Genomic DNA, 16037 nt, shown 5'->3' with positions numbered 1-16037 from the left:
CCTTAAGAATCCTGGCACAACTGTAAGCATTGAAAAAGAAATTTAAAAAGAAATTGCAGGGAACTATATTCGGTATCTTATAATAATCTATTATGGAAAAGAATCTGAAAAAGAATATATATATATATATATATATATATGTATAACTGGATCACTTTACTGTACACTTGAAGTAGAAAATTGCTCACAAAAATTTAAAGAGTTCAGAAACATTAATAAAGAATGAGTTACTATTTAAAGAAAATGATATGAATTTTTAAGCGCTGTAAAATCCAGCTGTGAAGAAGTTTTCTCTCAAGTCAGGTAGAAATGTTAACTTAATTTCAACAACTTTTATTTTAATCTAGCATGTTACTAATCTATTACTAAGCATATCAACTTCAGTATTTCTTTTTAAATCCTTGAAATAGTTCAAGTAGAAAATAAGTTGTCAAACTTTACTTTTGAATTTTAACACACTAAATTATCCTAAACAGTAAAATGCTTAAGAATCACCTAACCAAATCAGAAGTAAAGAGTGAAAAGTATACTTCTGAATTTGTTAAAATACAATGAAACAATCAGAGTTGACCCTTGAACAACATGGGCTTGAAATGCACGGGACCACTTATACGTGGATTTTTTTCAACAGCAAATTCTATAGTACTACATGATACATGGTTGGTTGAATTTATGGATGTTGAGCCCCAGACACAGAGGCCCGACTATAAAGTTACATGTGAATTTTCACCTGCACAGAGGGTGGGTGTCCCTAGCCCCCTCGTTGTTCAGGGGTCAACTGTATAATTTCAAATCCTCCACATATTTAATTCTTAACGTGACTGCAAAAATTCTGACCCAGTCAAGGATACTTTACCATTATATACAAGTATAGATTTCATTTTAAGAGGTACGGAAAGAGAAATAATAAATTGTAACATACTTGGTTAGGTGGACAAACAGGAAAATCTTCAACTGGTGGAATTAAACCCTGAGCAATCAACTGTCCGTAAGAGGGAGGAGCTTCTCTTCTTAACAATTCTGCTTCCACTCTGGACAACTGTGTTTCAAATGATCTTTGAGAGAAACAGGGGGATGAAAAGGGTTAAAAAAAAAGGCAAGCCAAAACAGTAATTTTAAAATTATCAACAATTAAAACAATTTGAATTTTAATATACTTGCTCATTTGTATAAAGCTTACTTGGCCAGCGTTCCTACACTGAGAACACAAAGATGAAGCAGACAGTTTAGCCTCATGCGGTTTTACACTGGGGGCCTGGATCACTAAGTTTTAATAAGTTAGATATCCCCGTAAAAGATAAAAGTACTAGATCTTTAAACCCCTAAGAACATAGGGGCTTGAGACTTTAGGTGAAAGTATTTGAAAATTCTTAGAAGACACTTTATTCAGCAAGTCCAACACATTTACTTTTCAGGTAAGGAAAAGAGTGAAATGAGTCACCAAAACCCTTTCTGGAATAACTTGTTCTTAAACTCAAGGCCTCTGGTCTTCATTGTACTCTTATGTTGCAATGTAGTAAAACATTTTCTGGCCATTTATACTGAACCAAAGATAAGATGCACTTGGTTATTGTGATACTGTGCATCTATTCTTAGCTGTCTGGTATGTGACTTCTTTGTTGTATCTATCATGTGTAATTCTCCTGGGACTGACGGTCATGGTCTCCACAGGAGCTTTCTAGAAGGCCTCTCTGCCATCAACTTCTGCCAGGTCCAGTCTCTCCTCTACCACACGAAAGACAGCTCTCCCTGAAGGCCACTCTTTAACGCTGAACCACTTCTTACTTAACTGAGATCCTTCGACTTTTATACCACTTTATTTTATAGCTCTTACAACATTTATATTTTTTGCCATCTAATTCTACCCACCAATTCCTCCCTTCTAACTGTAAACTGCCCATGAGATTACTCCTACTCATTTCTCTATTCACCTGTATAATGCTTTCAACATAGAAGGTTCTCAAATGATCTGGAATTGTTGAATTAATATTTATAAAAACCGAGGTTAAAGAGCAACAACCGAGAATTACAGCTTGCAAAATTCCTGTAAGACAGATTAACCTGAAAACAGGAACTGATAAACACAGATTGGCTTTTTTCACCTCATAACTCTTAGTATTTATTTGTTTTTTAATATTCTTATTAGGCTTTTGAGTCATAGGCTTTTCATAGTCATTTTATAAATCATAAGAAGTATTTATTTCTCAACAATTTAACAAAAATATATTGCTAATCTCATTAAGAAATGTGTTGTAAATATTTGGGCCATGCTTTTACTGTAGAGAGCATAAGCAATATAGTTTCGTCTTGATACTGACCTTCGTTCAAACATTCTCAGAGAATAGAGCTTACAAGTACATCCCAAGGCAATGACCAGTAACAGGCCACAGATGAGGCTCCCTATGACGGCTGCAGTTATGACTCGGGTAGGCACGATTACCGGGCAATTCTCCTCATCGCTGCCATCGCCACAGTCGTCCTGAGAGTCACACACCCAGCTTTCAAACACACAACGATTGTTTTTGCAATGAAAATTTCCTGGCTGGCAAAAAAAGCAGTTTTTTTCATCGGAGCCATTTGGGCAATGATTCTGGTAGTTGCAGCGATCAGAACGAGGGTAACAGACGCCGTTCCGGGAACATGGGAACTCTTCCTTTTGGCACATGGTACAATTGATTTCATCCCTTCCGTTTGGGCAATGCCAATAACCATCACAGCGCTGCTGCTCCGTATAACACCCCCAGTTCCCTCCGCAGGGTATTTCCCATGGCAAACAGAAGCCGTCTACTTGGTAAGTAGCATTAAATCCCCTGGCAGCGTTGACTTTATCGGCACAGAAGTGTACCCTTATCTGTCCAGAAGAAGACACGACAGTGAGAGGCGCATGAGAATCAAAAGCAGTTAACACACGCAAAAGCTTGTGTGGATTCTCCTCTAATCCATCGTATATTTTGACATAATCACCATAACCAGTACCATCAAGTTTAAAGTCAGTGAAACGTAAGATGACTTTACGATGATCACCAGTGTCTATTAACCAGGTGCAATTGCTTCCGGGAGGATAAAAGTCTGGATAATTGGGAGAATTAAAAGTACCATAAAAATATTTTAACCACTGCCCACAGGTTGGCACATCACAGTCTATCTCATCTCCAAGGTCAAGGCAGTCAATGTTCCCATCACATTTTAAAGATTCGGGGAGGCAAGTGTAAACTTTGGTAAACCGAGATAGACACTGGAACTGGTTGTAAGCACAGGGTTGGAAAGAGGCAGATGTTGGAGGATTCACTTCTTTGGCACAGATCTCTTCATCAGAACTATCTCCACATTCGTCCATGTTATTGCATTTCCAGGCTGCTGGTATACACTTTCCATTACCACAACGAAACTGGTCGCAAGCACAGTTTGGTTCCTCAGATTTCCCTGGGAGGACATTGGGGGGACGGAGATGGAGAGATAAGGAGGAAAACAACATACTCTTTAAAGGGTATATAACAGCAAGTGGCATTTTTATCGTAAATGTTGATTAGCCCAAATGATAGTTGGGCTTGATCAAAAAATAGGTTAAACTCTAATGGCAAATTAATATTGGCTTACTGATTACTCAACTATTTATTAAACATTTATGATTTGTTCCATGAAGATCTCTACAGCTACAAGAGAAAAGACCAATCCTGTTTTTGCAGAAGCTATTTTACTGCAGAACATTTAGTAAAGTGATGTAAGATACGTAAGTCAGTAGGATGTATTGCCTAAGAATTTCAAATACTCTATTGTATAAACATTTTGCAATGAAGAAAAACTCCTCTATAATAATCACTTTTTCAAATCCAGTTTTAGTATTCTTTTTGAGTTGTTTATATATATATTATATATATATATACAAACACATACACACAATATTTTGCTATGTGTATCATAGCATATTTTGCAAGCCCATTATTTAGACTCAAATTTTTGCTAAGATTATCATAAGTTAACTTTATTCTATTTCTAACATTTCATGTAACCACAACATGGTACTTCCATTTTATAACTGTTTTAATACAACTGCAAAATATTTTATGAATCTGAGCTAAAGGTATACATTTACTCAACAAAACAGTAAGGGGAAGAAGAGAGAAAAGAATGGAAATGTTTATAGAATTCTGATTATCTTAGTGGACTATCTTAAATATATAACAATGACGTAGGGAAAGAAAACCAAACATTAGATTCCTACAGTCCACGCTGATGATGTCGGCCAATGCTTACCTCTCCATTAACAACTTTTATTTACTGGCAAATAGGTGACAGAAAATGTGCTTCAGAACCTAAGTAAATATTACGAAGACTGTGCTTCTAATAAAAAAGAGAAAAAGCAGCATATGTTGCTAAAGGAGACCACGTCATTTCAGAAAATGTAGAATGATTTTCAGCAAAAATTTACATAACTCTAATGCTCTGAGTTCTTCATATTTGTATGATCTGCTCACTCTTTTTGGATAAAGTTTAAGAACTAGCAAAAGAAGACTTCTGATACTACAAACTACGAAAGTGAAATTGATTATGTCTTTTCTTTGAAGGTGTAAAGACAAGGGTAATGCACACACACAAAAATACATTCTGAAGTAACTTGCAGGATACTGGTAAACACTTGAGGGGAAAAAGTTCCTTTTAAAATAAACGTATTCAAAATATTTAAAAAGAAAACTGACCTTAGTTTGTAAAATTAATCATGTTATTAGGATTATACAAAATGCCTTTTGGAGACCCGGATCTATGGTACCTGAACCTTTAGCCTCTAATTCCTCAATCTCAGCTGCCTTGAGGATTGAGTCACAATTAAATGGACATTGTTTAGAAGGCGAGTCCCAAAGTGACTGAGCAGTAAATACTATAGAATTCTGTTCCATATCCTTCTTCTTATTTAAAAACACACCTGAAAAGTATGCCAGTCTGAAACCCTTCCTAGAGATACTGTCATCGGAATGGAACCTGATCCAGACGTGGTCTTGTGAAGAAATATATGGTGGTGGGATTGTAGAACCACAGGCTCTGTAGCTTTCAATATTCTTGTATGTTTCTATCGTCAACCAGTCCAAACTGCATCTTCTGGACCCTTGAATATCAAAATCCTGAAAACTACAAATAAAAAGTCAGAAAAGGCTACTGAAAAGGAAATTTTGGAAAAAAATTTCATTAATAACACAAAGTAACTGGGGAATTTATTACAAGCCTCCATATATTCAATGATTCTCCTGGATCTTCTAGGCCCACGACTATATCATCAGCAAATAATAATACTGCTTCTGTGTTCCTAACATTTATATCTCTTTCCCAGATTCCAGAACAATACTTCTTCATAAGTAACACGAAATTCCAAAATAACGCTAAAAAACAGGAGATAGTTGGCACCTTTTTTCTTTTTCTTCTCCCTGTGTGTGTTTAGGAAGGACCACTTCTAATTCTTACCACCCTAAGTTGTTCTGTTTGAACGACTCCATAATTCGATGAACTGAAGGACACAGAGGAAGTCTGCCTTCTCTAGATTAGACTGGTTCATCTGCTTGCTTAATGAGTTTATAGCTCCCATTTCAGGAGAGCAAACAGCACAAACCTGAGCCAAGTAAAAAAGTTAAAAATGAACAAACAAAAAACTTCTTCAGTGAAAAGCCCCTGAGTTTGGGAATACTTTTCTACATAAATGGTTTATAACCAAACGTTATCTTGTAGTTCATAAAATATGGGCATGAATAAAGGGCAGAAAAGTCAAATAAGGACCACACACAAAATTAGCCACTGCTATGAAAGAAGAAAAAACAAAACAGCATTTTCTACTAACATGTCTCACCAAAAAGTGAGATTCCTGCCTTACGCCAAGTGATGATAAAGTTAATTATCCAGGGATTATTATACCAGGGTATTTCCTCTTTAAATATTCTGAGTAACTACAACAAAGGCTGACAATTTGACTGCTTCCAGTTTTTCACTATTATGAACAAGGCTGGAATCCTTATACATGTTCTCTCCACACACACATGAGTAAGTATTTCTCTAGGACAAATTTTTCTACAAGTAGAACTGCTAGGTCAAAAGACACAATTCCACTTTAAATTTGATAGCAACACTGAGAAAAATGTTTATACCAACTCAATTCCACCAAGTGTGTATGAAAAAGCACCTTATACCCCACAACTCTGGCAAAATGAAACATTTTACTTCTAAAGATTTGTTGCCAGTTAGGTGGATAAAATAGATTTATCATTGTTCTAGTTTGCATTTCCTTATTTACTGAAATTGAAACACTTTTTCCTATGTTTATTAGCTATTTCTATTTCTGTGAATCACCTTGTTATATCCTTCATACCTTACAATTTGTTCTTATTTAAGAGCTCTTCATATAGTATAAGCATGTATCTATTTGGGGCATGTATGTTACGCAAGATATACGTAGATCCACTCAAACCCTCATTCTCTCCAACAGCTGGTGCTGTCAGTCTTTCTTAATGGTATCTTTTACTGAGGAGTTTTTTTTTTTTGAAGTATAGCTGACTTACAATATTATATTAGTTTCAGGTGTACAACACAGTGATTCGATATTTTTACACCTTATACACCATATAAAGTTATTATTACATATTGGCTACATTCCCCTGTGCTGCACATTACATCCTTGTAACTTATTTATTTTATACATAGTAGTCTGTACCTCTTAATACCCCTCACCTATCTTGTCCCTCTCCTTGATGTCTGTATCTGTGAGTCTGTTTCTGTTTTGTTATATTCGTTAATGTATTTTATTTTTCAGATTCCATATAAACTGAAAACATACAGTATTTGCCTTTCTCTGTCTGACTTATTTCACTAAGCGTAATAACGTGTAGGTCCATCCATGTTGTTGCAAATGGCAAAATTTCACTCTTTTATAGCTGAGAAATATTACATTATATCACAGCTTCTTTACCCACTTATCTGTTGATGGATACTAAGGTTGCTTTCATGTCTTGGCTACTATACGTAATGCTGCTATGAACACTGGGATGCATATATCTTTTCAAATTATTTTTTCAAATTTTCTTTGGATATGAAGAGTGGAACTGCTGGATCGTCTGGTAATTCTATTTTTAATTTTTTGAGGAACTTGCATACTGTTTTCCATAGTGGCTGTGCTGAACGGGAGAATATATTTGCAAATGATAGGTCCAATAAGGGGTTAATAATCCAAAATATATAAAGAACTCATACAATTCAATATCAAAAAAACAAACATCCCAATTAAAACATGCACAGAGGATCTAACATTCTTCCAAAGAAGACACACAGATGCCAAAAGGCACATGAAAAGATGCTCAGCATTGCTAATCATCAGGGAAATACAACTCAAAACCACAATGAGACATCACCTTACATCTGTCAGAATGGTTATTGTCAAAGCCATGTTGGCAAGGATGTGGAGAAAAGGGAACCTTTGTGCACTGTTGGTGGAGACGTAAACCGGTGTAGCCACTATGGAAAACAGTATGGAGATTCCTCAAAAAATTAAAAATAGGACTACCATATGATCCAGCAATTCCACTCCTAGCTATTTACTGGAAGAAAAAAACACTAATTAGAAAAGATACAAGCACCCCAAATTTCACTGCAGCATTATTTACAATAGCCAAAATATGGAAGTAATCAAAGTGTCCTTTAATATACTTTTTTTTTTTTTTCGCTGCACCTTTTGCCTTTGTGGGATCACAGTTCCCTGACCAGGGACTGAAACAGGGCCATGCCAGTGAAAGCCCAGAATCCTAACCACTAGGCCACCAGGGAACTCCCAACTTTTAATCAACTAAGATTCATGAAATCAGGGACCTGATCCAGAACAAAAGAAATAATCAATAAATACCTCTTCACATATACACTACTAGGGGTTTGGTTTGCTAATATTCATTTAGGATGTTTAAAATACATTAAATACATTAAATACATAAAATACATTAAAATACATAAAATACATAAAAATACATTAAAATACAAGTGAAAGTAGTTTTCAGTTTTTCTTTTTTTATGCTTCAGAATAGTTTATGTAACAAAGACACTGTTTACAAACCTGTGCCCTTGTGCCTCTTCAGAGTACAGATGATTTAGGGTAGAGATTTTCAATTTCTTCATGCTTTTTGGTTTAATCAGCTTTCCTAAACTCATTAAGTCAGTTTTGATAATTTAAGTTTTCTTAGAAATTATCATTTTATCTTGAAAGTAAAATTTATCATTGCAAAGCTTTACATAGTACTTTCATACAACTGGTTAAATTTTCATATCTGTGGTCTTTAAATTTGTTTGGATTTTCTATGTAGGTAAGTGTAGTATTGGCAAATAAGGAAAGTTTCACCTCTTCCTTTTCATTTTTTTATACCACTAACCTCTATTTGTTGGAACGTTGTATTGACTGAGGTTCAAGTACAAGCAGTGAAAGCATGTATCCTTGTCTTGGTCCTTAGTGCTAAAATTAACTTCAATATTAAGTTTGATTTTTAAATTTTTTAAACAGATAACTTATCAGGTTAAGGAAATTGCTTCTCTATTCATTTGGCAAAACTTGCCTGTAAAACTATCTGGGTGTAGAATCTTATTTTGAGTGTTGATTTAATTTCTTTAATTGCTATTGCATTCATTAGTTTTCTAATTCTTCTTGAATCAATTTTGGTAACACACGTAGAAAATGATTCATTTCTTCTAATTGTATAAAAGTATCAGTATAAACCATTCATGATATTCCTTTACGACTTCTAAAGTCTCTATTATTGTATTTATAACTATAGACACTTTTTTAAAAAATTTTTATTTGTACCTTTCCTCTTTTTTCTTCACTCTTGCCTTGAGATCTGTCTTTGTCTATTTTCCTCACTCTTTCAGAAAACCAGTTTTTGGTTATTTTTTCTATTTAATTATTTTCTGATCTTAACTTTATTTTTTCTACTAAAGATTTACCCTGTAGTTTTTCTTCTAAACTCTTGAGAAAATGCTGAGCTTATTTATTTTCCATCTTACTAATTTTTAAATCAATGCATTAAAGCTGTAAAATTTTCTAAGTACTCTTTCAATGTATTCCAACAGTTTTAATATCTAATACTTTCATTATGGCTACTTAAAAATATTTTGAGTTTCATTGTGATTTCCATCTTTAATGCAGAAGTTATTTAGGAATACGTTTCTGAACATATGGGGTTTTTTAAATTGTTGGTTTCTAATTTAACTGCATTATGATCAGAGGAAATCTGAATGATGTAAAGTCTGGAAATACATTCAGAATTCCTTTATTTAATACATAATCAATTTTTAAATAAATGTCACATATGTCTTTGAAAGGAATGTGCATTCTCTATTCACTGAAATAGGTATAAACATTACACACCTATGTAATACATGTGTTACTGAATCAAGTTTGTTAGTTTTATCAAATCTTCTCCATTTTTACTGTTTTCCTGTTTAATGTATTAACTTCAGATTAAAACATATGTTTAGAAACTTCCACTGAATTGTGCACTAGTCAAACCTGGTCAAACTTGGTAACTCCCCCCACAGTCTGCTTTGCTTATGTTTTATGCTGTGTTATTAGGTACACAATGTTGAACCAGGATTTTATCTTCCTAGTGGATTATTCCATTTGTTACTAATACTTTGTGTCTTAAGGTTAATTACGACTGATGTTAACCTTCCTGCACTAGCTCTCTCCTGATATGTACTTCCATAGCTTATCTTTTCCTATCCTCATTTTTTTTTTTTTTTTGCGGTATGCGGGCCTCTCACTGTTGTGGCCTCTCCCGTTGCAGAGCACAGGCTCCGGAAGCGCAGGCTCCGCGGCATGTGGGATCTTCCCGGACCGGGGCACGAACCCGCGTCCCTTGCATCGGCAGGCGGACTCTCAACCACTGTGCCGCCAGGGAAGCCCTCCTATCTTCATGTTTTAGACTTTCTGTTGGTGCTGTTTTAGGTATGTTCTTATTAAGCCCATCGGAGAGGAATCATATCAATCAACCAACCAATAAACCTGATTGGATAGTCTATCTTTTAAAGGTTAAGTGAGTTTTTTTGATTGAATAGCTTTTCTCTTTGGGGTGGGGAGTGGGGTTCTCCTTTCCTGTATTCTTCTGTATTAATAGGTTTTTGAAGGTTTTTTAAAAAAGTTTCTTTCCCTCTGCTTTGGTTTAATAAAGTCCAAGTAAGAGTATTCAGTGTTTCTATTCTCTCAAATTCTCAAATTCAGTAGAAAAATTTACAACTTTATTTTCACCCATCTGTAACTGAAATTTAACATTTCCTTCACTTATGAATATGAACAACAAACCATGAATAGTTTTTTTTTTTTTAAATAAATTTATTTATTTATTTTTGGCTGCGTTGGGTCTTTGTTGCTGCATGTGGGCTTTCTCTACTTGCGGTGAGGGGGGGCTACCCTTCATTGTGGTGCGCGGGCTTCTTATTGCGGTGGCTTCTTGTTGCAGAAAATGGGCTCTAGGCATGCGGGCTTCAGTAGTTGTGGCACATGGGCTCAGCAGTTGTGGCTCTCAGGCTCTAGAGCGCAGGCTCAGTAGTTGTGGCGCACGGGCTTAGTTGCTCCACAGCATGTGGGATCTTCCTGGACCAGGGATCGAACCCGTGTCCCCTGCATTGGCAGGTGGGTTCTTACCACTGCACCACCAGGGAAGTCCCATGAATAGTTTTTATAGTACCTCTCACACTGTCACCAATAGAAATCACAGATAATTTCATCTTATATTTCAGTTTTAATAGAGATCTAGAATAACTATTTACACTCAAAACCACTTTGAAATTATAATTGTTAAAAGCATGGCTTGCTCACTAATACGTTAATAAATAAGCATATATGTACTATCATATTATAAATTTGTAAAAATACCTGATAGCTATACTTCAGGAATAATTGGTTCCCTTTGTAATGCTATGTGTTTTGTTTTATAAATTTGAAAACATTCTGAGAAAGGATCTATAGGTTTCACCAAACTACCAAAGTGTTCATGGCATAAAAAAGGTTAAGAAAAAAACCCCAATATATTAAACTGTACAACACCTGTAGTAAATCTGTTCCAACTTGATTTTGTTGGCTGTTTTGGTTAGTATTAAAGTTTTTCAAACATTCTAGAAATTTGGGTTGCACACTTTTGTGAAAGATTTTTGGTGCTGTTTTTGTTTTGTTTTTACAATTTTATCTTCTCCTACGTTCCCCCACGGCATGTTTTGTAGCTACCTCCACTTAGGTCTCCATCCCAAAACCAGTCCTAAGATGGTGGTTCAGAGTAGTAGTGTAGACCCGGTTACAGAGTCGGTGGGGACTTAGTTAAATTCCTACTTATTATGGTATGTCTCCTACCTTTCTAAGCTCTCAGCCCCATGAAAGTTCAAGCAGTGGTTAGTAGAAGTTTTTTTCAGCCTCCTTTCTTGAGCAAAATATCCTGACCCTACTCCTTGGCTTCAAGCAGGGAACCAGAATCCAATCCTCTACCTCCTGTGGATAAGGTGGCCTTTGTGGATTTGGGAAGATTTAAAGGGAAGGGATAAAAATGTTTATATATCACCATCTTTAACCAGTTTTATACGGAGAGGTCTAAATATTGTTTGTTCATAGTCGGTAATTTTAGTTTCTCTCTTTTATCTAGATTTTCATTATTTTAAACTCAGGAATGAATCTTGATTTTGTTTTTACCAAAAAGTTTTAAAACATCTGTCTAGTCTAGGTAATCATATACCTTTTCTGTGACTTGTTAATATGGTAAATTAATATTTCCTAATATTGACTGAATTGTGTGTCTAAATGAGCTGAATTTGATTATGGTATAAATTTCTTTTGAACAATATATTTAAGATATTACACCAATGTTCACAAGTGAAACCTGACTTTCTTTGTGTATTATGTGGGTGTGTCATCTTTTTAAAATTTGGTATTACCATGTTAATGGTTTCAATAAGAACTAGGACGATTACTAAAATTACTTTCTGATTTTATGAGGCTAGCTGTGTAAATCCAAATTTGTTAACTCCATCCAGAATTTAGGAACTCTTCCCTTAGATGTGGAGCTCACCTCCAATATTGTTCTGCATTTCACTATTTTGCTTGGTTTTTAGCGTAGCTTTGTGAAATCTCAAGGATCCAACACATGATCAGAACCAGATGGCAGGATTCCATGTCACCTCCTTTGTGCTGGCAAGAATTTCCAAGTTTTACATAACTGAGCTGGTAGGCTGCAAATTTAATTTGGGGTTGGATTTTTAGGTTAAAAGAAAAAAAATCTCCAAAAAGTCTAGTTTTATGTTTAAAAAATATTTGGAATCCTTATGGTAAAATATTACTTTGTAAACACATTTGTGCTTAGTCATGTTATAAGTAACAGAAAATAGGCATATTGTTCAGATTCCAACACTGGTACTGCTGCAGAAGGATAACCTTAATGGTACATCCTACCCATCCATCAAGCAAGGGATCATACTTCCCACAGAGGAGTGTTACAGCTTCCACAGAAGCTCAGCTCCAGTGTTCCAAAAGATGTGGCCTGGGGCAGAGAGGAACCAAAGAAAAACATACCATATGTCCCTGTTTTACGGCTGCCACAGAAAAAAGGGGATAGACTACAGTTGTGTTCCTCAAGAGACTGGTTTTCTCATTAGTTAATGAATATAAAAAAGGATCATGGAAAGATTCAAAAATAGGCTAAATTTACAATCTCATTTGTAAAAAATTGTGAAACTAAGGGATATGTCTATGATCTGCAAGGTCTCTTCCAAATCTAAAATTCCATGATCCTTACCTATAAAAATGTAATTAATGAAAGAATGTCAAAGATGCCTTTGCACTGTCTGTGACAGGAATGGCATTCTTAACTGTGTCATGGTTCTTTGTTTAGGTACACTATTTTTTTTTCTCCCCTTCAGGCAAATTTTTTTTTTTTCCTAATAGCTTTGATATAATTTCCTTAAGCAAGCAATATCTAGTTCCACTGAATGTTTCCTCCTTAACATCTTACTCCCACAGTTTTTCTCTGCAATTTTAAATGTCTGTAAAATAATCTTAATTTTCCTGATTTATATCATACTTATTCTTAGGATCTTAAACTTATGGTTATTTCCCCTAGGAGTATCTTTCATTTTGTATTCTTAATAAATGTTCTATTGTCTAGTGCTATGAAAGAAAGAGATTTTTCTAGACACGGTATTTATCCATCATCAGCTTATTTCAAGTTTTATACACAGACGTAGCCTACAATCATGTTTTAACTCCTTATGGTAGAGGACTCTACTAACAAGACCAAGATTATAGGTTAGATCTCCAAGTGGATTACTGAGTCCTGTTTATTTGTCTCATGGCCAAAGATTACACTGTTGATCCTAATAAGCTGTTTTGCAAATGTGTACCTTTTGTTAAAAAATTGCCTAGAAGAATACGGATGGCTCAGTGCAAATTCATTACCGCCATTAGAAAATATTCAAAACACATGCCCTAATAAAAGAGGAAGAACGGGTTGCTATTCCTACCCTCAAGATGGTACTGATAAATATAATTTACTATATTTTCTGAAAAATCATCTACTGCATGTTGAGCAATGATACTTGGAAACTGAATTTATACTTTGTAATAAAATATCATACAATAATACAGGAAGGTATCTGAATTACCTTATAGTAATAATTTCCCCTGGGTTTGCCCTTATGAACCAGCTACAGTTGATTTTGGCAGGATATTCAGAAGGCCAGCCTGGGCTCGTGATTATACCACTTGGTACTTGAATTTGTTCTGGAGTTTCTCCACAAGCTGGAAGATAGTCAAAGCAATCTTAGCTAATTATTATACTTTAAAACAAAGCATTAAGTAAATCAGTATTTATTTTAAAAGAAAACTTCAGACATCAAATCATACACAATAAAATATAGTATTGCCGACCTTAAAAAGCTTTTATTATTCTAATGAAATTATTTTATTTTCTTCCCTTTTAGTCAAAGTATCTTATTCTAATTAAATACAACGTTTTAGGGAGGTGTGGAAGTTTTCAAATTGGATCTCTGAATAACATTAAAATTGTTAAATTGCTAGCGTTAGCCATGGAGATCAGTTGATCCATCTATCTTTTTTCAAAATTCACTTTTAAATTTATTTTATTAAAAACCAGCTAAAGTTCAACTTTACTGAACTACTTTTTGGGCACTTTAAATTAAAAAAAATCAGATAAATAGTATTCTGAACAAAATAATTAAAGGAAAGCACATATAAACATAACAGTAAGATGCTGGGTTGTTAAGAAGTTAGTGGATGATTGGATGAAGGCAGCAAAACATTACTTCAAAATTACTTCAAAGCAGTTCTTTAATTCATTCCATGAATACTTCGAAACTTTATTACAGGGTCATAAATGATTCCTAAATTATTTTAAAAATAAAGGCTTGAAATAGTCAGTGATTAAAGTAGCATGATGTGGTTAGATATCTAAATATCCTAGAATAGAGAATAAATTTAAACTACTACCAACACTTTCCCTGTATTCTTCTCCTTTCATTATTTTGAACTCTCACAGTTCACATTTTACCAATCCAGAATTCAGCTGATAATCTGACAATTTATTCTCCCTTAATTTGTAAAAGAGTCACTGGTTACAAGAAAATGCAATGAATGTTTAAACCTTCAGGAAAATGTAAAATCTTGGAACCTCTTATCTGATACAATTTTGACAAACTGGATTAGCTTATTTTTAAAGTAAGAGCAGATTAGAAGGAGCAAATTAGAAGTGGGGAGAGCAGCTGCCTAAACGACCACTGTGTGTGTGTGTGTGTGTGTGTGTGTGTGTGTGTGTGTGTGTGTAACAGAGGTTACAGTCTGCTCAACTTAGGGTAATTATGCTAGGAAGTAATTTTACAAAGTTTGTATCCGTAATGATCAAAATAAAAGCAAGCTATATTGCTCAAAGAGTCAACACTTATTTCTATAGAATAACCCACTCCCTGAAAAAAACATGCAGTCGAGGTTTTAAACCTCTGCAGGCTCATGCCTAAAATGTGTCTAGTCTGGAATTAGGGTATACCGCCAAAGGGATCTTGATTTTAATCACTTTTCAGACACAGAGATTCATGGCACAAAACACAAGGATATAATATATCAAGAGCCTAAGCATACATCTTATTGCCCACACACAAAGCTTCCAATTTTTTTTTGTTAAATTTCATTAAGAGTAAAATTTCCCTTACAAAAAAGTGTAATTTGATACTTTAGAAAAAGACTAAATTTATCCAAATGTGATTCTATTTTGGGCTTATTAACACTGAAGTGCCAGAGTTTTGCTTCCAACCTTGTTCTAATGAGTTATTATCACAATAATTAATGAAAAGATGCCTAAATCATTTATAAGACCTTTTTTCTTCCTTTACCTCCTCTTGCCAAAGCATTTTGTAGCAGCATACTGAACACATTCTTAAGTTCATGAAGATACAAACATACAAATAAACTGGCAAAAACTATTGTCGTCTCTCCCCCAGGATGTAAAACACTGTTCATTTTCATTAAAAGATTCATTTACATTAAAGAGAATAATACAATTTTGAGTTAAACTGTTTAACTTACAAGTATAACACTGTAAATGGCATATAAGTACTGAAATACTTATTAGCTGATCTAACAGCAGTGAGACACATCCAAAAACTGGGTGGGAATAATCTATGACAAAGCAAACAACTCTTAACCTTTAAATAAATGGAGATGGAGAGACTAATTATAGGGAAAAGCTAGAAATAATTTTATTATGTTTTGCTTAAATTTTTTTTCCCCAAACATCTGAGAAACCCATAGGTGGTGCTCTTATACCAAAGACTAAAGAAATTATGATCTGGTATGGGTGCTCACAAATACTGTTGTGAATATTTTCACACAATTGCCAAAGGACAAGACATACCACTCGTAAAAAAGAGTGGTTATTTTAAGATTCAGTATTTTACATTTCTAATTCACTTAGTACTTTTATAACATTATTTAAAAATATTAATGATTCTCACCAATCAAAAACAAAATTGTT

The 16037-nt window shown here is 34.5% G+C and overlaps 1 protein-coding gene across 2 annotated transcripts in view; it reads right to left on the bottom strand.

Moving 5' to 3' along the window:
• Nucleotides 1-16037, bottom strand: part of LRP12 (LDL receptor related protein 12) — an 85459-nt gene that overhangs the window by 6964 nt on the left and 62458 nt on the right. For both annotated transcript variants that reach the window (XM_079901895.1, XM_079901896.1), the window contains 4 exons: nt 13657-13792; nt 4922-5124; nt 2319-3423; nt 923-1055 (listed from right to left, as the gene is read on the bottom strand). In XM_079901895.1, coding sequence (XP_079758021.1) covers nt 923-1055; nt 2319-3423; nt 4922-5124; nt 13657-13792 — 1577 coding nt within the window. The remainder of the gene's footprint in view (nt 1-922; nt 1056-2318; nt 3424-4921; nt 5125-13656; nt 13793-16037) is intronic.

The sequence above is a fragment of the Stenella coeruleoalba genome, assembly GCF_951394435.1.
Source record: "Stenella coeruleoalba genome assembly, chromosome: 17".
In the NCBI taxonomy this organism is placed as follows: domain Eukaryota; kingdom Metazoa; phylum Chordata; class Mammalia; order Artiodactyla; family Delphinidae; genus Stenella; species Stenella coeruleoalba.
This window is presented reverse-complemented; position numbering and strand designations above follow the sequence as displayed.